This window comes from Monodon monoceros, unplaced genomic scaffold, assembly GCF_005190385.1.
Source record: "Monodon monoceros isolate NGI ecotype Baffin Bay Population unplaced genomic scaffold, NGI_Narwhal_1 Super_Scaffold_16, whole genome shotgun sequence".
NCBI classification, from domain to species: Eukaryota; Metazoa; Chordata; class Mammalia; order Artiodactyla; family Monodontidae; genus Monodon; species Monodon monoceros.
The window spans coordinates 69,765,345-69,793,161 of record NW_021703772.1 but is presented as its reverse complement, the minus strand read 5'-3'; the positions used below and the strand labels follow the sequence as shown (position 1 = coordinate 69,793,161).

The following is a 27,817-nucleotide window of genomic DNA, read 5'->3' as shown; positions in this document are numbered from 1 at the left end:
ATCACTAATCATGTAAGAAGTTAAGTTTATATACTGTAATTAGGTGCATAATTAACACTCATCAAATATTGAATTAGCTTTCAAATATTTAACATATAAATATAGGAGTTTCTGTACTAAGATAAATAAATCTAGTTACATTTTAATCTGATATTCAGGAATTCATAAATTTAAAACTTTAATGGAAAAGTTAAACTAATATTTAAATCTTGGCTATGAATTAAATTAAAAAGACATTTTCTTTATTCTGTATTGCTTTTAGCAGAGTGTAAAATACTTTTAAGTCAGGAATTTAATAGAGAAAATTATACCTCTGTCTTGATATTTTTGCTCATTTTATTTGAGATAAAAAATTTTGGTTTACTAGTTCATTTCTTTTGGGGACCACTTAATATATCGTGGACCTAAAGTCCAGAGATACTGTAAGTAAAATACCTAGCACAAAGCTATCATATAACGTAATTTTATTAATGATGATACCCTCCCACTTTCTTCATTTCACCCAATGCATTTCTGAGCTCTTAAGTTTACTAAAATGCTTTTCTGATCATAGTCATTGTAATGTCAAAAGTGTTTTTTACTAAAAAACAGAAGATAGTAAGTGCTGATCCTATAATTATGATGCACTATTTTGAAACCAAAGTAGAAAATAATTTCAAAAAATAAAGAAAAAGCCAAAAATTAGGCTTAGATCTTTTTCTTTCTGATATTTTATCTCCAAAAATTGCCATTAGAAGGAAAAAGTGAATTCTGCTGAGAGAAACAAAAGTTGGCTTCACAGAGACAGAGATGGGCTTAGAAGGATGAATGAGAGTTCTGAAGGCAAAGAAGGAAGGATCCGTTATATTCTGGGAATGGCAAATATGGTGTAGCTAACACATTGGGATTGTGTGCATGGGGGTAAAGAGTGACTAGAGATGAAGTTTAAACATTTGCATGAGGTAGGTCAAATAATGGAGAATGGATTAATTTTTGAAGTTACTCAGTGAGGTAAGTACTATTATCATCTCCATCTTACAGATAAGGAAACTAAAGCACAAAAGATTGACTTGCCTAGGCCATGACTAGCAAGTGTAAGAGCAGGGATTCAAACCCACAAGGGTCTGGGCTTTTAACAACTATGTTATAGAAGTAAACATAATGTGGAGCCTTGTTTTTTAGGTGACTGAATGGGGCGAGATGTCTATTAACTGGAAGACTGGAGCATATTTACTCACTTAATCATGACTATTTTTAAAAAGTTGAGACTATCCTATGAAGCAATAATGAATTCGATAATTAGTACCCCTATTATGATAGTTTTCCAAATAATTTTGCAAAAATTTGAGATATTTTGCAGTTAGTAAATTCCCATTAGACAGATTCATTTCCACAAAAGGAAAAGCCTGTCCCACTGGAGACTAGTTTTAATAATAACCTCATGTTCTCTTATTTTAAATTCTTGTCTCTGCTGCACCATAGAATGAATAATCTTATTGTTTCCATGTTCCAAATGTCTTTTATTTGAAAAAGAAAAGAACTGTTTTTCCTGCTATTATGGGTTGTTAACTTTTGTGCAATTTACTATTGTTGATACAGGCTCAATGTCACTTGATACGGCAATTCTAAGTGGTATTTGGTCCATTGGTAATAATTAGTGAAGTTAATGAATTACATAGGATCCATTTAAAATTGTACATTCTGCCTGCCAAACACTTTGGATATATTTGAGGATGGGAATTAGGCAGATAGACTAATACTGAAGATTCCAGAAAAAAATAGCCAGTAGTAAATTTTATTCCCTAATTGACTATCTTTGCCACCTATGCACATTTCATAATGAATTGTTCTATTTTTCTCCAGGGTATCCTAAAAATAAGAACCAAATAAGAGAATGTTATTTAACAGTCTGTAATAATGGAATTACTTTTATTCCTAATTAACTCTCAGGTGAGCTATAGATCATGTTCCATGTTTCTTCATATTAATTGTTTCACATGATTTTTGTATGTAACCCACATCAATTTATTTTGATTTATAAATTTATTCATGATATTTTGTCTATTTAAAGTGAGTGGTAACTTGCTAGTTATTTACAGTCTGCTTTTAGAGTGTATTGTAAATTTGAAAGATCTAAAGTATTCTAAATTTGGTTTATTAGACCATTTGCAAGTAGTTATAGACGTGTTTGAATGAGTATAGTAACAAATATTCTAATGTGTATATGTGACTAAGAAATCCTGCCATGTATGGTTTCTTAATTTAGGGGTCCTCATTATATATTTTCCATCCCTAGTTTAGGATGTCTGTTTTTAGGCAGATGATTTTAGAATAAGAGCCCATATTGTTAACCTCCCTCATCGTTCCTTATAAATCTGGCTCTATTTACTACTACTCTCTACCTATCAAAGGCACAGTACAATATTTGAGGTATTTGCTATGTAATGTGACCTAAGACATATCCTTTGTGAATAAGGAGAACTGTATATTTGTGTGTGTGTATGTAACATTTTCAATCAATTGCTATTTTAGAGATATATTAGATGAAAAGAAATTCCTTTTCATTACATTAAATATAATCCTATAAATATTAAAAGAGGGTATTTTACAGCAAAGAATTGATTCATTTAATCCTTCTATATTTTTCTTTGAAAAAATTTAATACTTTGAAGACAAACCACAAATGGCCAAAGCTTCTTAATATGTACTCTGTAGGTTTATATTAACACTATACTTTTGTTTTGAGTTTTCCAGACGTCTGAGACTTAAGTGCGTTGATTATTTAGTTAGACAGTTTAATAGTATGGGAATCATACTATGAAGGTGACATTGTGAAGGAGATCAACTTAGTCTACTTGTTGATTAAATTCTTAAATCTCTATTTCAGCTGCTAATCTTTCCCCTAGAGCTATCCTACTTTAAAGCTCCTCGGCTACATGAGATCATAGCCTCCACAGGTTATCTCCTCACAATAGAAGCAGGGGTGGGCTACCAGTCAATTAGGACTTCTCTTGTGAAGTCATCATCATTCACCAATATTAATTAAGTGCTAATGGTATATAAGCACTGAACAAAATTTGTTTTATATTCTTTATTCTCCAAAGTGGTTTACATACTGGTGCTGTCAATAGGGCACTTGAGTTCTAGACCTCCTTGGGAAAAAATAACAGTGGCCACCCGGCACATAAATGTTTACATTTAAATATCAATTGAGATAAATACTGATAATACTGAACAAGTTTTAAATAGTAGTTGAAAGAGGTGATATTCTTGATTTTCTGGATTACACACACCTATAATTGTATCAGTACTAGCATCACTGGAACCTTAATAGAATTAAGTCGATTTGGTGTACCGGTATTCTGAGGTTACTTTTTGGAATGCTCTTTTTTATACTTTCTCCCGGTGACATTGTTCACTACCCCATTCTATCCTCCCTCTTTTCTGGCTGCCTAGTCATCCCTACTGCTCTTAGTTTGTCAGAACTGCTGAAAGCACAATGAAAAAATCTACTTCTTTTTCCTTTCTTTCTCTATCATTTCTACCCCTAATGAGAGCTTCAGGTGGGAAGATAATATAGAAAACCAAAATGATTGAAATCATGATTAAAAGAAAGTAAAATATTAATTTTCTGCTGGTAGATTAAGCTTTTGTCTTGTCTCTGCAGAAGGAACATTATGAATACCCTTTTTTTATCGAAGTATAGTTGGCTTACAGTATTAGTTTCAGGTGTATAAAACATATTGACTCAATATTTTTATAGATTATCCTCCATTTAATGTTACAAAATAGTGGCTATATTTCCCTGGGCTGTACAATGTATCCTTGTTGTTTATCTATTTTATACATAGTGTTTGTATCTCTTAATCCTGTACCCCTATCTTGCCCCTCCCCTCTTCCATCTCCCTGCTGGTAACCACTAGTTTGTCCTCTATACCTGTGAGTCTGTTTCTGTTTTGTTATATATATTCATTTGTTTTATTTTTTAGATTCCACACATAAGTGATAACATAGTGTTTGTCGTTCTCTCACTTGTTTCATTAAGCAAAATGCTCTCTAGTTTCATCCATCCATGTTGCTACAGATGGCAGAGCTTCATTCTTTTTTATGGCTGAGTAATATTTCATTATATATATTATACATTATATATATGTATATACATATATATATATATATATATATATATATATATATACGCACCATGTGTTCTTTATCCATTCATCTGTTGACGGACATTTAGATTGCTTCCATATCTTGACAATGAATATTCTTTTTTGACTACTTTCAAAGCTGCTTCTAAATTACCTTTGGAGCATCTGTGAAAAAAGTATTACAGGCTTATTAGAAAAAAGATTTCTAATATCTAGCTAAATTATTTACAATTGTACCTATTTTTTCCTTTGTATAACTCAATTTTTTTCATGTAATGATAAATTGCTGTTTTGTAATTAGATGACAATATGGCATGAAAGCATTTTATGATATCACAGTGATTAATACAAAAGTATAGTGTCTGCAACACCAATGCACTTAACAGTACTGATCATGAAAATGAAAGTCATGTTTACTAAGTTGAAATACTATTTCTCTCATGCTATCTCACTTTAATATTCTCTTAAGGTTTATTAATATGCATTCTATTTAAAAAGTGCTCTTAATTGCCAAGTATAGTGATCCCCTGTTGTCAGCCCTTTTGAAGTCTCAGTTGCTTTCAAAACTTTTGACTATACCTTTGTTTTTAGATCTTCCTTCTCTTCTCTCATACCCCTCCCTTGGCTTCTCAGGTAGTCTTCCTTGGTATTTTTTTCTATTTTATCCACTGGCCCCTCTTACTCTGCCTGACTTTTCTATGTTTTTTTCCCAAAATTAAAATTGTTTTAAAACTATTTTAAAACAAAAAATTATTTTGAGTTAGAAAAATCCAAGAAATATAAAAAAGTATAAAGTATAAAGAAGGCAAACAAAACAACCCCCAAAACCTACTGTTTAGAAGAAATACAATTAATATTTCTGAACAGAATTACAGAATTAATATTATAAAAGAATATAATTTAATTATATATCATAAACAAATATAATTATAACTAAATTACATATAAGTAAAATTATGGTACAATTTGTAATCTTTTCATTAAAAAAATCAACATCATTCCATGTTAATATTGATATTGTCCATTTTAATTATGCTTAGTATTTCATTGCATGATTGTACCGTGCTCTATTTAACCAATCCCTTATCAATGAACATTTTATTTCTCATTTATCTCTTTTAAACAAAGCTGCTATGAATTATTGTATATGTCTTCTTGTGCACTTTACTGATATAATTTTCAGGAGGATTGCTGGGTCAAAAAGTTATAGAGTTAAAAATTTTGATCTATGTTTTATACTCCCATTGACATAATGTGAGAAGTTCCATCTATTTCTTCAAACCTTTGACAATTCTCTTCTATCTTTTAACTGTTGGTTTCTCTCTATATCTATCCTTGATTTTTTTTTCCCTCTTATTCTTCATTCTCTCTCTGGATGATTCACTTCCTGGAATGTTATTTCCACCTGTGAGTGTTGTAGGAGTCCATATGGATGTATCCAAAATGTTCCATATGTGTCTTGTGGACTTTCACACAATGAATAAACCTAAGGTAGACACACTGAAGAAGATGGATATGACTAAAGTAGAGGTCATCCTATACAAATATTAGTTGAGGAAAATGCTAAGGGAATATGTTGAAAGAACATGACTGCTAACTTAAGAGTATATGAAAGATGCTTATATGGAAGATGAAATATACCATCATTTTATGTTACACAGAAATAGTAGAGTTTTGTATGAGGAAAATAAACTAAGATGTTAAAATTTCCCTATTGGATACGACTACTTAGAAATGTTTAGTTTTAGAAATATTGGGATAACTTCTTCAACTACTGTTTATTTCACATGTGAAAATGAGAGGTCTGAATCAAGTGCTCTCTGAAGAATTTTCCATCTCTAAATTATGTGATCTTTAAGTGAACTTCCAGAGTATGCTTTAAAATTTAAATTTCTTGTTAACTTTGCTTAATATTTAAATACCTTTAAGTTTTTCAGTTCTCTGACAAGAAAAGTTCATTAGTTTTGAATTTGAAAAGGACTGCTCGCTCTGTATAAATGGTTTAAAAAATGTCCTATTAATGATTCATGCCTCTTGAAAAGCACAGAAACTTATTCTTTACCTTTCATGAGGAAGAAAGAAATTTGAAGTAGAGTAGGTGTGGCAAAAAATATCACCAGAAATAAATTTGTTAATGGAAAGTGTATGTCTGGCTTTATCATCTTGAGATATAAAGTTAGGTCATATTTGGTTAACATTGACAATATAATAACCCAGAGGAACCACCTGCCTGGATATTCTGAAAGTATGGTATTTGTCCTGGGGTTCTCCTTCCAAGGTTCCATAGGGTTACTTAGACTAAATGCTTTAATCAGTCCTTAATATCTCTAACCTCTTGCCACCCTCAGTGAGAATTAACGGGACTTCAGATTCCTTCATTCATTCATTCCTCCAACTCTATTTAATGCCTATTATTAAGTGTCAGACACTACTCCAGGTACTAGTAATACTGCAGTGAAAAAAAAAAAGACAAAAATATGGACCTTACAAACTAGATATGCCCCTCATGGTTGATTTCAACAAGTGTTTAATCCTGGAGAGCTTAGCCTATTAGTCTCAGTATCTTCTACCACCAATTAGAAGTCTGGTGGCATCCAGGGAGTTGGGATGATGCAAGTTGCACTGGAGTTTGTGACTACCCACTATCATTTGGTGCAAGGCCCTGTCCATTAAAGCTGTTGATCCTTCCTGGTTTATCTGTACACGTTTATCCAGTCAGCTACACAACCTCCTCCTCCACATACATACATACCAAAACCTGCCTTGAGCCTTAAGCGTTATACTTCAAGTTTTTTATTTCCCTTATTGTAAGGGCACACATGCATCTCTTTTCCCCATTCAGAGTAAGCTCCTTAGTACCAAAGTGACTTTGTCAAAAAGGCCTTTAGCATAAGTCACAAAATGGGCCATTAAAATCAGACACACACGCAGACACACACAGTAATCTAGTGGCTGCTGTTGAGTTTGGAAAAGGGTCCAGACCCTCCTCCCATCAATGGTGTTTCTTCTTAATGGGGAGTGGAAGTGGGGGGCTGTTATCCATTCCTGCTTGTCTTCATTTAGGGCACTATACTCCTTCAGAAATGATTTAATGATTTTAAATCTCAAAGCAAAGGGATTTGGGTTCAGCTTCCCTTTTTCCTAAGAGGCTCTTAAGATTCTATGTAATTGAGAGGATGAAAATGGATGCCCCTTAATTTCACTTTTCAACATCATCTTAGCTCTGTGGTTTTGCATTGCCCCAAATAATTATTTTATCCTCTTTACTCAGAAGTGGGTACTTACTAAATATCCACGTAATTACAGAACTGCACAAGTGGATCTTTCTAGAAAGTGAAGTCAGCCTTATTAAGGTAAATTGATCAGATTACTTATGGGTATATAAAATTGTCAACAACTTAAAAAACTAGGAAGTTCCATCTTTATGTACCCACCAGGTACCAGGCATTGGTGTTCTGATAGCCCTCCTTTCCTCTCTCCTCCCTGCTGCCTCCATAGTCTTAATTTGTAGCATTTGCCAGTTTTCATGGCTGCTTTCACATTGCTGAAGTGTTTTCATTGTACACAGAGTTAGGAAGAGATGTGCACAACTAACTCTGGCGAACTGGTGTAAGCCAGTTCCAGCACACCACTGCTGTCAGGTAAAGTCATTGTCTTCATCTAAAATTTCCTGTAAAATGTAAAAAAAAAAAAAAAAGAAACGTTGTTTCTATAGCAGTATAAATGCATGTTTATTCATGAGCAATGAATAAAGCATTTAATGAATAAAGCATTCATTAAACAATGGATGTTTAAGGAAATAAAAATTCTGTTTACTTCCCGATAAAAACAAGGTACATATATCTCTGGACGCTCTGTGTGCCTGTGCCTCCCTTCACAAGGCATGCTATCTATTTTTCACTTGCCAGTACAAATCCTATCTTCCTCAAAGTTCTCTCTCCTTCTCTGAGCCAGTTTTTGAATTTTCCAGCCTACTCCAGCATAAAATGAGTAAAAAAGAGTTTGGATTTGTTGTCATTCATTTATTTATTCAACACTTATTGAGCTTTTAATATGCCAGGTACTGGGAATGTGAACATGATTAGACAGACCATATTACTGCCTATAGAGCCTATCATAGGCATTATTACCTGATTATACAATTGGCTATTTAATCAAAACTTTGAAAAATTTTATAAGGAAACGTGAGGTGCTAAGAGAATGTATAATGGCAATTGTATGTGATAAAATTAGATTTGATACATCTGATTACATGGTGGCACGAAAGTCCCGAGAAGCAGTAGAGGGAAGAACCAGGGCACAAGCTCTCTCTAAGTCTTTGTATCACATGTGCTAATGTCCCAAAGATCAAGCCGGGGTTCAAGGATTAGAAGAATAGATTCTACCATTTGATGGGAGAAGCTGCTAAAATATTGTGGCCGTTAAAAAAATCTGCAACACTATTTATTATTTGTAAACATCTATGCAGAAATGCCAAATATTTTCCATCTTTGCTTTCAGATGTTTTGTTTCATTCCTTCAGTTTCACAGTTGAATTCCATCAACTGTCTTCATGGAAATCTGTTTTTCTCCTCAACAAGCCTTCAGCTTTTCCAAGCAACCCTTCTGTCCTTAATTACCACAGTTCCCAGAATGAGCCACTTTCTATATGTGTCTTTCAGATTAATACAAGGCAAAACTAAATCTGGAAAATTTTACAGTTTTAAATTTTTGCTTATTTTCTACCTATTTCCCTGAAGCAAAGTGGCAGGGCTGTTCAGAAATCATAATTTAATTAAAATGAGTTTGAGGAGATGGGGGGTACCACATTGTCTTTTACATTCATTTTTAAAGAGTATCCCAGAACATATGTTGATGTCTTTTCTCCCTCTTCCTTGTAAAAACAGCAAAACATAAATGTTTTAAAATAATAGTGAAATTGCAAGCTTTTGTGATTATAAAAATACATGCTCTATCTCACCTTATTTTTCCCCTGCTCTAACATGCACCTCAGATTATCACCCAAAATTGTTCTTCTGTTTTTGTGCACATTATCTTCTTTTTCTAGATTTCCTACTCCTCTGCTAATCCAAACCCTATTTTGTTTAAGACTCAAGTCCTTCTCCCTGAAACCTTCCTTAATGGCCCAGGTTATCTTTGATTTCACTCTATTTATGAACTCCTACAGCGTTTAATGCCTGATACAATGCAAGAACATTAGCTTTAATGCAGATTGTTATTGTTTTCTCCTTCTCATTTGTATCATTTCATGCTGTTTTCTTTGTTGAACTTGATTTTTGAGCAATTAAATGGCTATCTTAAGTGCAGGGATCATATCCTATAAGCATTTCTTTTTACCCTGTTTCTTGACTAATTTGTATTAGCCTCCCTTTGAGCACTGTAAACATCCAACATCGAGCTGTCTTACAACCTATAAAAAATGGGGAATTCTCCTGTCTTTTCTTTTTTTTCTTAGAAGATATATATTATTAGGATTCATTTAATCAAGAAACGTTGAGGCTTATTGTGCTCTAGGATGAAAAATAACACTGCTATTGCAAGATACACAGTAACTTAGTTACTATGTTTTGCTCAAGAGTGTTATAAACTTATAAGAAATAGTATTTTTAAAAATATGCCACAGTATCTTCTAAACTAGTAAATCTCAGAACTATGGTTCCTTTGATGAACAACTTTAGTACTTTTAAGACTTTTATTTTCCATATAGAATAGTCACAGTCATGTGGCCCTTTGTTTTGTAATAATTAAAAATACGGCCCTAGGGTCAGGTGACTATGACCGCATTGGTGTGACTTTTTTATTCTTTCAGCAAAATAACACAAGAAACAACAGTGCAGTAAGTAGCCTAATAGTATCTCTTGGCAATGCACACATACGCTCACTTACACCCTCTAGGTCTCTTTTCTTTCTCTCCATTGCTGTCCCTCAGCAGAGAATTTCTCTTGGGCTTAGAGTTCTTTGATATGTTATGATAAATGATGCCTTGTTGTGTTTTCTGACTCTGTTAGAGTCTCCATGGAATTAAAGATCACATGCTTATTTGGCTTAATGTACTTGACCTTTTCCCATGATTGACATGTCTAAATAAATGGCTGTAGCAACTCAGTAATTATGCACCAGCTGTGTATATTCATTTCACAGAAAAAACACACAGTTCTCTTCAAGAGTAGATAGCTTGACCCCTTCCCTGCCAGCTAAATAAAGGAGAGTAGTTAATTACTCTTATTATTAATTATAGTAAGATTCCTTTCCATCCCCAAATGCATCTCTTTCCTCACTGCATTTTGTAAACAGTATACTATGACCACAGCTACATAAAGTGTTGTTTCAGTACTGGTATTTCTTATACAATAAAAATATTTACAATAATTCTGGACCTACTCGACAAGATAGTTCCACACAATTTGTGTCAAAAAATCCAGGATTTGTTAGCAAGATTTGTGTTCAGAAAGCAGTATTACCTTTAATGAACCCTTTGTTTTTCTAATGGGGAAATTGTATTTTCCCTCAACTGACATACAGGTAAATTCTGAATAAATTCTAGGGTTCCGTGCTTATTTCAAAAAAATCTTTCCTCTTAACAGCACATTGTTCCATTCTCACTTATTCAAAATATGTTCATATCTAAATTATCTGTATTTTTATTAATTTGGGTTTTTAAAAGTATGATATAAAGTTAATTCTTGTTGACCACTTTGACTAATTTAAGAAATGCTCATTTGAAAAGATTCCTTCTTTAAACTAAATTTTTGGTCTTTATTTACTATAAAATAAAAATTGTTCCCTATATAATCTTGAAAAATAATTCCAGTTAGGTTTAATAATTGTCAATTCATTTCAGAACCATGACATTTATCATTGTTTCTTGAATTCTTTATGTTCTTAAGTGACGTATATTAAATTTTGGATATAATAGTGTAGGTAAATTTTATGATAACCTTAACCTGGAAATGTTATTTGTATACTGTTTTCCACAGGATCTAAGGTGATTCTCTAATTCCTTAGGCCAGGGTTATTATAGTTGGGCTTAGAAAAGTTGGCAATGTATAGAAAAGCAGGAAGACAATGAAATAAGACAGGAAATTTTATTTTGCCTTCATTCTTCTTTAAGCCTCTGAAGGTGAGCAGCTTGAAGGGGGAAGGGAACTAACACAAGCGCAAGTATCTATCATGTGACAGGCGCCATGTTCAATATTTTATACCAGTTATATTAGCTCATATAATCTTTGTAGAAAATCTCCTAAACATATTGATAAACTTTTAATACATATATTTATTTAATTTGTCCTAAAAGCAAGGATGAGGTTTCTGGATCAAAGGAGAACTGTTATTATTTCTTACAGCAATAACCACATGCCCCATTCGTCCCCTTCAGGGTGATGTGATGAGAACTAGGAGGTTATATGCACAGGAAGGGAGCCCCAAAATTATGAATCTGGGAATTTATATAGGAACTGCTATATAGCTGTCTCCTTTCCACCTTGAGAGGCAGGGCAATCTTTCCTCCCTTATGTAAACAAATAGCAGGGAAGACAAGGGGAAGGTCCCCAGTTAAACCCTTTGGAATACAAACCGGTAGCTCTGGGGCTTTATTATCTTTTGAAATGTGAACGTGTAAATCTGGGTGATAAGTATCTCTTTGAAGGTCTCTATTTATTCAGTCAACCTTTAACTTCTGAAGCTTGTCCTTTAACCCAGGTTCCAGTTTTCTTTGCTTGATAAGTCTCTACCCGTACAGAAACATGAAAATATTTTCTCTGTAGTTTCATAGCCCTAAATTGTGGCAATTTCAGTATTGTTGCTATGAAATTTGTGGCCATTAGCTTTGCTTCCATTCTTAAGTCTCTTAGTGTATTTAGTAGCATAATGCATCATTACGTCTATTGTCTATGTATTTTACTTAAAGTATCATCTCTGTGTGAAGATTTATATGCACAATAAAATTTTATTAAGTACCAAGAACTATCAAGCACTGTTCTAGATACTTGGGATACATCAATGAACAAGTTAAAAATTGCTGCTGTTCTGAAATTTAAAAACTTTGGGGAGAAGCTAGAAATTAAACACTAAGCATAATAAGTAAAAAACTTACTATGGTAAGTTCCTGGGTGGCAGTGGGAATGCCAAGGAAGCCAGTATGGCTAGAGTGAAGTGGAGTGATGGGGAGACCAGCAGGAGAGTAGATGGAAGAGATGACAGGAATGAGACATGCAGATCGCAGAGGACCTCATAGAGCATTAGGGAAACCTTGGCCTTTTCTTTGAGTGAAATAGGGTAACATTAGAAGGTTTAGCTGAGGAATGACATAATCTGACTTGTCTTTTCAGAGGGCCACACTGGCTGCTGTGTTTAGGACAGATTGTAGGGGCTAATGTAGACTCAAGAAGACCTGTCTGGAGGCTAATGCAGTAATTCAGGTTGGGTGTCATATGGCCCTGACCGGAGCGGTGAAGTGAAATAATAAGCAGACAAATTTTGGATATATTTTGAAAGTTGTTCCAACAGAGTTTCTGATGGATTGGTTGTAGGCTTAAGAGAAAAAGAGAAGTCTAAAGTGATTCCAAGGTTTTTGTTCTGAGTAACTAGAAAAATGTTTTACCATCAATTGAGGTGGACAAGATTGGGAGGGAGCAATTTATTGGAGGGGGTTGGGCTGGGTAAGATTAGGAGTTTAGTCCTGAACTTGTTGATTTTGAGATGTCTTTTAGACATGCAGTGGAGGTGTCAGGTAAGCAGATGGGTATGCCAGTTCGGAGTTTGGGAAAGAGGTTTGAGCTGGAGATAGAAAATTGGGAGCTGCCCACACATAAGTCATATTAGGGACAGATTTAGGCTTTGTGGGGCCTGAAGCTTATGCAATTTTGGGGGTTCTCTAAGAGAAAGAATTCAAATTATGTACAAAGGTGAATATTTATTTATTTATTTGCGTTACGCGGGCCTCTCACTGCTGCGGCCTCTCCCGCTGTGGAGCACAGGCTCCGGATGTGCAGGCCCAGCGGCCATGGCTCACGGGCCCAGCACCTCCGCGGCATGCGGGATCCTCCCGGACCGGGGCACGAACCCGCATCCCCTGCATCGGCAGGCGGACTCTCAAACACTGCGCCACTAGGGAAGCCCAGAATATTTATTTTTAATGAGAAAAATCAAAACAAATACTTATTTGGAAACTGATAAATAGCACAAAATCATAACATTTGGAGAAATAGCATAATATTTTAAATAACTTCCTGACATACCTCTGTAACATAACTTCCTGACATACCTCTGTAATATTTTCCCCCTACATTATTGACCTTTAATGTCAAGGATTTTAAAATATTATTTTCTGTTGAGAATATGAAAAATTAATTCTGTCTTTATCATGATTAATTAAAATTTTTAATTAATTATAGTCTAGAAAGGTTTTTTTCATCTTTACAACTTATTTACAATTTCATGAAAATTTTCAGAGTTGTCTTAAAATTTAAAACTTCTATCAAGCTTCTTGCATATATTACCTGAAGATTTGGAAGAATTTTCCAAAGACTAACTCTGGCCCTATGCAAATGAAACTTTGCTTCTTTTCCACTGTCCACATATTTCCAATACTAGGCAAATTGTGATTCCTTTGCATATTGTCACACCGCTTCAGCCCTGAACATTTGTGGCACAATGTCAGGTGACTTTATCACAGTGGGTACTAGACCACTGGAAACTATTTCTACTTTAGGATAGTCAGGATAGCTAACAATAATTTACTCGTATATGGAAGTGATTGTGAATCACATAAATATGTTCCTTTAAACCCAACCTAAATATATCTCCAACTCTGTTTCCTCTTAGTTTCCCAAAAATGTTCACAGACACACAAGTGCCCCCGCCACCACGAAGGTATCTTATATTTACAAATTTTCCTGAAATATATGACCATGAAAACACAGTTTTTTTAAAAATTAAAAGACTTTACTTTTTAGAGCAGTTTTAGGTTTGGGGAGATTGCACAGAAAGTACAGAGTTCCCATATGCCCCTTTTCTCCCCTGCACGTAGTTTCCCTATTATAAATATTTTGCATTAGTGTAGTACATTTGTTACCATTGATGAAACAATATTAATAGATTATTATTACTAAACTCCATAGTTGACATTTGGATTTACTCTTTTTTTTGTATTTCTATGGGTTTTGACAAATGTATAATATTTCATATCTACCATTACAGTATCATACAGTGTAGTGTCACTTCTCTTAAAATGCCCTGTGCTCCACCTATTCATCCCTAACCCCACTCCTTGAACCCTTAGAATCTCTGATATTTTAAATTGTCTCTATAGTTCTACCCTTTCCAGAATGTCATATACTGGTTAACATCTTAGAGTATGTAGCTTTTTCATTGACTTCTTTCACTTATCAATATGCATTTAAGGTTCCTCCATGTCTTTTTTCGTTGTTGTTTATTAATACTCCATTGTATGGATGTACCACAGTTTGTTTATTCATTCACCTATTAAAGGACATCTTGGTTGTTTCCCATTTTTTGACAATTATGAATAAAGCTTCTACAAACATTTATGTGCAGGTTTTTATGTGGGCATTAGTTTTCAACTCACTGGGACAAATGCCTAGTGAGGAAATTAGTATTTAGATTAGGATCTAGACACAGATCTTACACCTTTCACAAAAATTAACTGAAAGGTAATCATTTACCTAAAGGTAAAACAAAATTATACAACTTCTAGAAGATAACATAGGAGAAAATCTAGGTGACCTTGAGTTTGGTGATGACTTTTTATATACAGCATCATACAGCACAATCCATGAAAGAAAAATTGATAAATTGAACTTCTTTAAAATTAAAACTTCTGCTCTGTGAAAGACACTGTTATAGGATTGAAAAGATAAGCCACAGACTGGGAGAATACTCTTGCAAAATATACCTAATGAAGGGCTGTTATCCAAAATACACAAAGAACTCTTAAAATTCAACAATAAGAAAACAAATAATCCAATTACAAAATAGGAAAAGATCTGAACAGACATCACAGCAAAGAAGATATACAGGTGCTAAATAAGCATATGAAAAGATGCTCAACATCATGTGTCATTAGGAAATTGCAAATTAAAACAATGAGATACCATTACACATCTATTAGAATGGCTAAAATCCAAAACATTGACATCACCAAATGTTGGCAAGGATGTGGTACAACAGGAACTCTCATTCTTTGCTCCCAGAATGCAAAATGGTACAGCCACTTTGGAAGATAGTCTGATAGTTTCTAACAAAGGTAAGCATAAGCTTACCATATAATCCAGCAATTATACTCATAGTATTTACCCAAATGAGTCTTTACTTTTTAACCAGCTCTGCAAGATTCTGCCTCAGGAAATTCCTTCAGGCTAGCCTTCCTTGCATTTAATGTTCTCAAGACATGAGTTCAGCTGTGTTGTCTTGGCATCCTCTTCCTATCTGAATATATTTGGATATAGTTTCAGATTGTTTATTTTTACCTTGACTTGGCAACTTCTTAGGATGTTACTTCTGGCAATTGCCCATCAGATTCACATTCCACAAACAAAGGCAATATTCACTATTCCCAAGCAGACCCTCTGGACTTGCCAGCCTGGTGCATGTTGCTCCTTACATTTGTCTGTCCAGGAATGGTTATCTTAATTAGTAATTGTTAGAAACCTCTGCAATCTTTAAAGTTTAGCTCTAGGAAATAGTCACTGTCTAAACTTCCTCAATTTTTATCCATTTCCCTATCCACTGAAACTGATCTCAAGAAAGTTACAGATAAATATTAATTTGTAACTGTAATGGCAAATTTTAGTATTAATCTTGTTTGACTCCTTTATAGCATATAAACTGGTAACTGAACCCGTCTTAAAACTCTTTTCCTTTGGTTTCTTTAAAAATTTTTTAAATTGTGAAATGAAGCATACATCCAGAAAAGTGCAGAAAGCTTATGTACAAAGTTTAATAAACATTTTTAAAGCAAAAACTTGTATTATGAAACAGAACACTTTTAGCACCCCAGAAGCTCCTCATGTGCCTCTCCCCAGTCACAATGCCTATTCTTCTTTATGCCAGAAATAACAAATATTCTGACTTTTGTATTGAGTGTGCATGCTGTGCATGCATCCTTGAACAATGTATTTTAGTTATTCTATTTTTAAATCTTAAAAAAGGAATTATATATATTTTTGCTCAATATTATGTTTGTGAATATATATATATGTATCACATCTCTAGCCATTCATCTGTTGATGGACATGTAGGTTGCTTCCATATCTTGGCAATTGTAAATAATGCTGGTTATTTTTCTTTCAAGTTTTTCTGTATATATTTTAGATTGTCCAAGTTCTTTTAAAATAATGATGTTGGAAATTTGCAGTTTTGTCGAGTATATAGATTAATGCATGTCTGTTTGGGGGGATGGGTTCACATCTTCTCGCTGATTCTAATACATATGTCTAGAGGACACCCAGAGCAATATATCACACTGTGAATGCCACTTTTTACATAAGTTGGAAAGGCTGAAACCTGCTGATTTGTAAGAATAAAATAATGTCTTATTCATATTTGTATCCCTGATACCTAGCACAGTACCACTCAATAAGTTGTTCATTTCAGTAAACATTTGTTAGGCATCTGCTGTATGCCAGGCACTGTGCAAGGTGCTAAAGATACAAAATGACTAACACATGGGCCTTCCCTAAGGAAGATTCATAAGAAAACTACTTGTAAGCAAACAACTACAATCAAGGGTTATTTTGCTTTGGTGTATATGATTAAGCACTAGAGGATCCTAAGCAGGAAAATGGTCATCTGTATTTAGACTGAGGAGGTATGCAAAATTTCATAGATCGCATAATCCTTGAACTGAGACTTGGGAGGTGAGTTAGGTATGCATCAGATAATCAGGAAAGTCAAAGATATTTCATACAGTTGGAAGAATAAGAACAGCATTAAGTAAAAGAGAGACTTTAGAACACCTGGCAATTCAGGAATGAAAGGGCACACACTGGCTTATAGTATGTGTGGCAGAGTGGATTTAGAAGCCTGCCTGGAGAAATAGGCAGATGTCAGATATTGTTTGGCTTTATAGAGTAAAAAACTTTATCCTATAGGCAACAGAAAGCAATGAATGAGTTTAAAGCAGGGAAGTAATGTAGGCAGATTTGCATTTTGGAAAAAAAAACCATCAATATTCAGGATGGATTAAGTGGGACAAGAATGGAATTAGAAAAGATAATGCTAGGGAGAATGTTCTAATAGTCCTGGTGAGACATGAGGGTCCAAATTAAGACAGCAGCACTAGGGATATCGAAGAGAGCATGGATTCAAGAGATGTAAAAGAGGACCTAGTGACAAATTGGATGTGCTTTGAGATGACTGGATAGATGATGCATTTACTGAGATAGATGATAGTTACTTGGGGGACAAAGAAAAGGATGAGTTCCATGGACATGTTGACTTTGACATGCCTGTGGGAGGGATGTTTAGGTAAATATGTCTAATAGGTGGATGGATGGATATATAAGTCTGCAGTCTAAGAAAAAGATCTGGTGTCAAGTCCTAGGGATCCCAATCTTGAATGAATAAATAGAAGAAAAGCCAGAAAAGGAAACCAATATGAGAAGAAAGGAAAAAAGGAGGAGGAGGAAGACCAAGAGAAATTTAAATCATAGAGAAAAGAATGGTCAATGGTATCAAGTGCCACAGAAAGAAACAATAGAGCTGAAAAAAACTCCTATGGGATTTGGCATTACTAGGACCTTGGTGAAATCTGTTTTGTTAGAGATAGTGATTGTTTCACAGAGTTAACCATGAAGGGAAGGGAACTGGTGAGATAACTAGTTAGTTGAGTGTAGGGAGAATATAGAACAAAAAAAAATGTTAATGAAAGAAGTATAATTATAAACTATGGGGAATAGACACAGAGAGATTATTATGATAGCTAATAAATTAATGGTGGTTATAAAATATAGTATAACCAAATAATTAGTATTGTAGGTGTTTATGATAGACCTGTGTACCAAAGTACAATGCCAAGCCCCAAGTTTATCACATTATAAATACTCAAAAACTATTTCCTGAATTGAATTGGATTGGGTTTCCATTAACATGTAAATAATCATCTTCTGTGCCTTAGAATAATTTAGAGTTTAATTTGTGTATTTACTTCTGATGAAGGTCATCGGACACTATTTATTGGAGTTCATGTGCCCCTGGGAGGAAGAAAAAGCCATCGACGTCACAGGCATCGTGGTCATAAACACAGAAAGAGAGACAGAGAGAGAGATTCGGGACTAGAGGATGGCAGGGAGTCACCTTCCTTTGGTAAGAATGTCTCTTTGTTTTAATTAAATTTATGATTGTAATATTATACTTGTTTGTACAATCCATAATTAGCAGTAATACTCATAAAGTTGTTTATACCTTTATAAAAGATTTGGGCAGATTGAGGAGAAGTGGGAGAGAGAATGTTTAATCTTTATTTTTCTCTTGTGCATCTGCTTTGTGAAGGTGAGGACTGGCTTAGTTTTGTGATGGAGGAAATACACTTAAGTAGTAGAACTTAGTTGTATTAACTCATGATAATTTGTACAAATAATAGTCATTGCTCTAAGTAGTTTGAAAATCCAAGGGGAAATGCTTTTATTAAGTTCCCAGTTACACTATTGTAGATGCTCTCTGAATTTCACTCTTAGGATGTGAACTTTCTACTGTTTTGAATATTCTTCCTTTAAAAGTATACAATTGACCCTTGAACAACACAGGTTTGAGCTGGGAGGGTCTACTTATACATGAATTTTTTCAATAGTAAATACTACAGCACTACATTATCTGTGGTTGCCTGAATCCATGGATGGTGGAACCGGATACAACTGACTATAAATTATATGTGGATTTTCAACTGTGAAGAGGGTCAGTGCCCCTAATCCCCACATTGTTCAAGGGTCAACTATATATAGAATATCAAAGTATAGTGATATGGAAGTTGTTAACAATTCCTGAGTGCCGTGAGAGCCTATGTACATGACATAATTAAGAACCTGACTTTCAGTTTCCTGACCTTCCCACGTCCTATGACCTCCTTCACTGCACCTTGTTCACTTACTCATTCATTTTGCTCTCTGACCACAGCTTCACTCCTTACTTGCTTGTTCAACTACTTGACCTCTCTACTTTTTTTTCTATCCATGTTATCTTTATTTCCTGATCCTATTCTGATTTCATACCCTATAATTTTAGTAGTACTTTTGCTAATATCCTAAATACCTTAATTTCCCTGTTTTAGTTTTATTCATACCTTTACCCCCATTTTAAAAACCAGATTTATGTTAGGTTCTTCCATGTCCCTACTTTCTCCCTGCCTTCCCAAGTAGGCATGCTCTGCAGGACATAGTCATTCAACAGGGCAGGTTGTAACCATTTAAGTTCATTACTCAAGTAGGAATTCCCTGGCGGTCCAGTGGTTAGGACTTGGCACTTTCACTCCCGGGGCCGGGTTCGATCCCTGGTCAGAGAACTAATATCCCTCAAGCCTCATGTTATGGCCAAGAAAGAAAAAAAAAAAAAACCCAAAAAGTAAATAAATAAATTCATTACTCAAGTGGACCTTCAACACCTCCTCCCAATTCTATTGAATGTTTTCAATTTTTGAAATAAGTATTTTTCAATCTTCTTCACCATTCTCCAACACCCCCCTTTTCACAGTCACCTAGCAGATGCTTTCTACTTCAAAAGGAAAATTTGTCACCAGAAAGAATTCACTCAACTTCCCTCCTGTTAAACATACAAACATAAACATATGCCTACATCTGCAACTGTTTTTTCCTCATAATGCAATAAGGAAGTTTTCTTTTCAATTATGTTTATCTCCTATTCCCTCCCACCTTGAAATTTACACAATTTACAATCTAGTTGACTTCTTCTTCTCAACTGGATTATTCTCATCCTTCCAACTGCCTCAAACCCACATTTCCCCATTCAGTTGTATTCAGATATAAGGTAAGTTAGCATATGAAGTTTGGGGGAACAATTCTACTTTTAATACTCTATAGACATTGCTTTATTTAATATCGGGTTTTGCTAAGTATTGAAGAGAAATTTGTAGTCTCTCTGTTTTTTCATTTTTTAAGTTTATGTCTTTTAAGCTTGGATGCTTATAGACAATTTTTTGTGTCCCTCTATTTAAGAAAACTTGCTAAGATAGGCCTAATGGTGAGTATGTTAAAAAGCATTTCCAGTCTGCATACACTGATATTTTTCCACTGAGAGAATATTTTCCTGTCTGATTCTGTTCTACTTACTTTGGTCTCTTCTTTGTGAATTATATCTGCATGTTGGATTTATGATATCTGCTTGTTGTCCTTTTTTGGTAGCTTAAAGTTAGTCTCTCATTATTCATTTGATTATCTGCAGTATTGATTCTGCATTTTACTACTTCTATTGGGGGTTTTGATTTTGCCGTTGCATCTTTAGTTTTAAGTTTCTTTCTTATCTCATCTGATTTTCTTTACATTTCCTCCTGTCCTTTCCTAATTAGTGTTTGTTTTTCCTGCTTGATAGAGTCTGTGTTTTTAGTCTATTGATGATTCCCAGTAGTTCTGGACATTTTCTTTTGATTCTGAAGTAGATAATTTTCAGAGGTATCATCTTCTTTTGGGCCATAAAGATTATTTTGACTTTCCTTTGATTTATAGTATTTTTACAGGCTGCCAGTTTTTTTCTTTTTACTCACCAAGTAAAAGAAAATACTTCTTTTTACTTTCCAAGGCAAAATATATCCATACTATGTGTGTCCAGCTATATCCTAAGGCGGCTTAGAGAGGCACTGCCATTAGTGTGTTCTTCGTCTCCATTGCTGTGTATAATTATGGGCATCAAACTTCCCCAAATATCATGTACTTCTGCCAGAGGTAGAATGATTGATGGGAGTGTGTAAAGAAAAGTACTCTGGGTATCCTGCACCAGCATGATAGAAGGACGATCATCTCTGAGTCAGTGGGCAGAAGAGGCGGTGTGAAGGTGTCGCCCACATTTTCAGGGTTTTTTGTTTCATGAAGTAGAGTCTGGGAATATAACAAAGAGACAACTGGGTAGATTTCTCTTACTCCAGCTTCATCTGTTTATAGTTAGGGGATATTCCCTCTTAGACTCTGGGAATGGAATATCTGTTGGAATAAGCTTTAATGGTTACTTTGAGTTTCTTAAATACTTCTAATATCTGAGAAAATAAGTGGCATTCACATTAACTTAGAAATATTTAGTAAACAAACAAAAATAAGCTTGTTCCTTCTGCCTCTGTCACATTATTCTTTTTTTCCATAGCTGGATACATTATGTCAGTTTTTCTAGAACAGTGGTTCTCAACCTTGGCTACGCCTGGGAGATTTAAAAACATTTTGATGGCCAAATCCCATACCAGTCAGAATCTCTGTGGGTGGGACCCAAGCATAGGTACTTTTAAAAAATACCCCAGGGCTTCCCTGGTGGGGCAGTGGTTGAGAATCTGCCTGCTAATGCAGGGGACACGGGTTCGAGCCCTGGTCTGGGAGGATCCCACATGCCGCAGAGTAACTAGGCCCGTGAGCCACAACTACTGAGCCTGCGCATCTGGAGCCTGTGCTCCTCAACAAGAGAGGCCATGACACTGAGAAGCCCGCACAGCGCAATGAAGAGTGACCCCCACTTGCCACAACTAGAGAAAGCCCTCACACAGAAACGAAGACCCAACACAGCAAAAATAAATAAAATAAATTAATAACCTCCTACCCACAACATCTTCTTAAAAAAAAAAAATACCCCAGGTGATTCAAATGTGCAACCAAGGCTGAGATCCAGTGTTCTAGAAACTTTGCTATTCAAAGTGTGGACCATCACAATGCTATGAGACTAGGTATCAATTACAGAAAAAAACTGTAAAAAATACAAACACATAGAGTCTAAACAATATGCTACTAAATAGCCAAGAGATCACTGAAGAAATCACAGAGGAAATCAAAAAAACCTAGAAACAAATGACAATGAAAACATGATGACCCAAAACCTATGGGGTGCAGCAAAAGCAGTTTAAGAGGGAAGTTTATAGCAATACAATCCTACCTCAAGAAACAAGAAACAGCTCAAATAAACAACCTTACTGTACATCTAAAGCAGTTAGAGAAAGAACAACAAAGAACTCTAGAATTAGCAGAAGGAAAGAAATCATAAAGATCAGATCAGAAACAAATGAAAAAGATATGAAGGAAACAATAGCAAAGATCAATAAAACTAAAAGCTGGGTCTTTGAGAAGATAAACAAAATCGATAAACCATTAGCCAGACTCATCAAGAAAAAAAGGAAGAAGACTCAAATCAACAGAATTAGAAATGAAAAAGGAGAAGTAACAACTGACACTGCCGAAATACAAAAGATCATGAGAGATTACTACAAGCAACTCTATGCCAATAAAATGGACAACCTGGAAGAAATGGACAAATTCTCAGAAATGCACAACCTGCCAAGACTGAATCAGGAAGAAACAGAAAATATGAACCGACCAATCACAAGCACTGAAACTGAAACTGTGATTAAGAATCTTCCAACAAACAAAAGCCCAGGACCAGATGGCTTCACAAGTGAATTCTATCAAACATTTAGAGAAGAGCTAACCCCTATCCTTCTCAAACTCTTCCAAAATATAGCAGAGGGAGGAACACTCCCAAACTCATTCTATGAGGCTACCATCACCCTGATACCACCACCAGACAAAGATGTCACAAAAAAAAGAAAACTACAGGCCAATATCTCTGATGAACATAGATGCAAAAATTCTCAACTAAATACTAGCAAAGAGAATCCAATAGCACATTAAAAGGATCATACACCATGATCAAGTGGGGTTTATTCCAGGAATGCAAGGATTCTTCAATATACACAAATCAATCACTGTGATACACCATATTAACAAATTGAAGGATAGAAACCATATGATAATCTCAATAGATGCAGGAAAAAGCTTTTGACAAAATTCAACACCCATTTATGGTAAAAACTCTCCAGGCATAGAGGGAACCTACCTCAACATAATAAAGGCCATATATGACAAACCCATAGACAACATTGTTCTCTATGGCGAAAAACTGAAACCATTTCCTCTAAGATCAGGAACAAGACAATGTTGCCCACTCTCACCACGATTATTCAACATAGTTTTGGAAGTTTTAGCCACAGCAATCAGAGAAGAAAAAGAAACACAAGGAATCCAAATCAGAAAAGAAGAAGTAAAGCTGTCACTGTTTCCAGATGACATGATACTCTACATAGAGAATCCTAAAGATGCCACCAGAAAACTACTAGAGCTAATCAATGAATTTGGTAAAGTAGCAGGATACAAAATTGATGCACAGAAATCTCTTGCATTCTTATACACTAATGACAAAAACTCTGAAAGAGAAATTAAGGAAACATTTCCCATTTACCACTACAACAAAAATAATAAAATACCTAGGAATAAACCTACCTAAGGAGGCAAAAGACCTGTATGCAGAAAACTATGAGACACTGATGAAAGAAATTAAAGATGATACAAACAGATGGCTAGATATACCATGTTCTTGGATTAGAAGAATGAACATTGTGAAAATGACGATACTACCCAAAGCAATCTACAGATTCAATACAATCCCTATCAAACTACCAATGGCATTTTTCACAGAACTAGAACAAAAATTTCACAATTTGTTTGGAAACACAAAAGACCCTGAATAGCCAAAGCAATCTTGAGAAAGAAAAACAGAGCAGGAGGAATCAGGCTCCCTGACTTCAGACTATACTATAAAGCTACAGTAATCAAGACAGTATGTTGATTTTTTGCCAGTAGGCACAAAACAGAAATATAGATCAATGGAACAGGATATAAAGCCCAGAGATAAACCCACGCACATGTGGTCACCTTATCTTTGATAAAGAGGCAAGAATATATAATGGAGAAAAGACAGCCTCTTCAATAAGTGGTGCTGGAAAAACTGGACAGCTACATGTAAAAGAATGAAATTAGAACACTCCACTTCCTAACACCATACAGAAAAATAAACTCAAAATGAATTAAAGACCTAAATGTAAGGCCAGACACTATAAACCTCGTAGAGGAAAACATAGGCAGAACACTCTATGACATAAATCACAGCAAGATCCTTTTTGACCCACTTCTGAGAGAAATGGAAATTAAAACAAAAATAACAAATGGAACCTAATGAAACTTAAAAGCTTTTGCACAGCAAAGGAAACCATAAACAAGACGAAAAGACAACCCTCAGAATGGGAGAAAATATTTGCAAATGAAGCAACTGACAAAGGATTAATCTCCAAAATATACAAGCAGCTCATGCAGCTCAATATCAAAAAAAACAAACAACCCAATCCAAAAATGGGCAGTAAATAGACATTTCTCCAAAGGAGATATACAGATTGCCAACAAACACATAAAAGGATGCTCAACATCACTAATCATTAGAGAAATGCAAATCAAAACTGCAATGAGGTATCATCTCACACTAGTCAGAATGGCCTTCATCAAAAAATCTACAAACAATAAATGCTAGTGAGGGTGTGGAGAAAAGGGAACCCTCTTGCACTGTTGGTGGGAATGTAAATTGATACAGCCACTGTGGAGAACAGTATGGAGGTTCCTTAAAAAACTAAAACTAGAACTACCATATGACCCAGCAATCCCACTACTGGGCATATACCCTGAGAAAACCATAATTCAAAAAGAGTCATGTACCACAATGTTCATTGCAGCTCTGTTTACAATAGGCAGGCCACGGAAGCAACCTAAGTGTCCATTGACAGATGAATGGATAAAGAAGATGTGGCACATATATACAATGGAATATTACTAAGTCATTAAAAGAAACGAAATTGAGTTATTTGTAGTGAGGTGGATGGACCTAGAGTCTGTCATACAGAGTGAAGTGAAAGAGAAAAACAAATACTGTATGCTAACACATATATATGGATTCTAAAAAAAAAAAGTGGTTCTGACGAACCTAGGGGCAGGACAGGAATAAAAATGCAGAAGTAGAGAATGGTCTTGAGGGCACAGGGAGGGGTTAGGGTAAGCTGGGATGAAGTGAGAGAATAGCATTGACATATATACACTACTAAATGTAAAATAGATAGCTAGTGGGAAGCAGCCACATAACACAGGGAGATCAGCTCAGTGCTTTGTGACCACCTAGAGAGGTGGGATAGGGAGCGTGGGAGGGATACGCAAGAGGGAGGGGATATGGGGATATGTGTATACATATAGCTGATTCACTTTGTTATACAGCAGAAACTAACACAACATTGTAAAGCAATGATACTCCAATAAAGATGTTTAAAAAAATGAAAGACACTGGAGCAGGAATAGCACAAATACCTATTATGGTTGGACTCAAGTAGCAGAAGTGGGAGAAATGGCTGGACTAAAACAAAAGGGAGTGGTAAGGATATGAAGAATGATGGTGCAAACTATGTAATGGCATTCATGGTCAAAAACATTTATACTACTGCCCTTTATAAAGAAAATAGGTCAGAGTCAGCTGAAAGGCTGGGACTCAATAACAAGGGATTAAGTAGAAGAAAAGAGAATTTTAAAATGTTCTTATCGAATAAAGAATGTTAAATTTTAAAAAGAAAAGAAGTGTGGTCCATGAGCCAGCAATATTAGCATCACATGTGAGCTTGTTAGAAATGCAGAATCTCAGGCCCCATCCCAGACCGCTTGAATCAGAATCTGTGTATTAGCAATAACTTTTGGTAACTTACATGCACATTAAAATTGGACAAACTCTAGAATATTGCTTGTCAAATCTTGTTGTATGTTAGACTCATCTGAGGAGCTTTTAAAAAATATTGATGCTCAAAGGCTTTTATTTAATTAATCTTGGGTATTTTCCTAGGTCATGATATTTTTTAAAAGTATCCCAGGTGATTTAGTATCCAGCTAGGATCAAGAGCCATTGATCTATCTTAAGAAAGTCCTGCCTCTTTATTTGGGAAACTTGGCAATAAGCCAGGTAGCCCAGATTCTGCCACTGATGTGTCAGCCACTATTTTTGGATGCCACCTTTTCCTTCCTCCACCAACCATCTGAGTATCTTTATTGCCATTTAGACCTAAGATCTGCTTTATCAGGGACAAAGGTTTGGCACCCTAGTAGTCGCTAAGCAGTAGAACCTCCTATATTTCACTTTTTAAAGTTTCTTCAGGACTAATAATCTGCCTATGTTCCTATTCCACAGTCAGTTTAAGTGCCTTGATAATCAAGTACTCAGTTACACGCTGAGACTGAAACCATGTTATGAACACCATCCCATTTGATTTGGACTTTGATACTCAGCATAGTGTGAATATATGGGATTACTATGCTGAAGCCTTCGAAGAAAATTTCTGACTACTTAAGAAATACTTATTGTACTTGGAAAGATTTCAAAGAAAATCTTTGGAAGTCATTCCTACAGGTGCTTTAAAATTATAAAGAATTCAACTTCAAAGAGGTATGAGATAGAGGAGAATGTAAGGAAGCATCAGGTTCCTCTGCTGGGATCCTGGAGCTTTTATATTGTAAATTGGAGTATGGGATTATGAAGAAACGGAATAATTTGGACCCATATTTCTGGAGCAAGGATCAATTTAACAAAAAGATTTTAGCGTAAATGTTTGAATTTTGGCATTCAAAAATGTTGTCATTCCAATATATGAGAAACATCCACAGAATCCCACTTTATTATATTACCCAATCATGTAAGGCAGTGTTGTTAGGAACCTGGTTGTATCAGTGCTGCATCCAGGGAAAACTGAACAGGCCTTACTGTAGCCAAAGAGATTATGCTCATGTCACAGGCTTAGCAATGGCTGGGTCTAGTCCACCAGATCCCATGGTTGGAATGTGATTTCTAGGTTAGTCCAAAGATAGACCCAGCTTTTTTTTTTTTTTTTTTTTTTTGCGGTACGCGGGCCTCTCACTGCTGTGGCCTCCCCTGCTGTGGAGCACAGGCTCCGGACGCGCAGGCTCAGCGGCCATGGCTCACGGGGCCAGCCACTCCGCGCATGCGGGACCCTCCCGGACCGGGGCACGAACCCACGTCCCCCGCATCGGCAGGCGGACTCTAAACCACTGCGCCACTAGGGAAGCCCAGACCCAGCTTTTTGACTGTGTCGTTATGGTGGTGGTGATACTTTGATTATACAAAACTTTTGATGCCTGCAAATAAGTTCAATCTACTTTTGTTACTGCACTTAACAAAATTGTTTGTATAAGATTGTGATGATTAATTTTTCTTCCTACTGTAATCAATTCCCTGACAACAGAATACTGCTAAAACTTTGCAACTTGTTATTTTTAATATTGTCTTTCATTCACCTTATATAATGTTAAATTATATTTTCAACCAGGAACATGGTTGAGTTGTTTAAAAGTAAGTTTGAAGCATTAGCTTGAAGTCAGTGAAAATATAAAAGATAATGAGAGAAATTCAGAACACTTTAATGTTAATTTGCTCCTCAGCCTCCCAACAAAGAATGTAACAGGAGAGATGACAACAGTATATAAATTATAATTAATCTATAAGCACTAGAAATAAATCTTAAAGACATCTACTTTACTAAATGGTTATTTAAAATATGGTACTCAAAGGTACTGTATAAATTAGCACAACTTGAATTAGAC

General features: G+C 35.2%; 1 protein-coding gene across 15 annotated transcripts in view; it reads left to right on the top strand.

Moving 5' to 3' along the window:
• Positions 1-27,817, top strand: part of SLC4A10 (solute carrier family 4 member 10) — a 301,395-nt gene that overhangs the window by 118,755 nt on the left and 154,823 nt on the right. For 14 of the 15 annotated variants that reach the window (XM_029224937.1, XM_029224936.1, XM_029224932.1 and 11 more), the window contains one exon: positions 18,306-18,452. The exons of the other annotated variant lie outside the window; for it this stretch is intronic. In XM_029224937.1, coding sequence (XP_029080770.1) covers positions 18,306-18,452 — 147 coding nt within the window. The remainder of the gene's footprint in view (positions 1-18,305; positions 18,453-27,817) is intronic. 15 annotated transcript variants of the gene reach the window in all.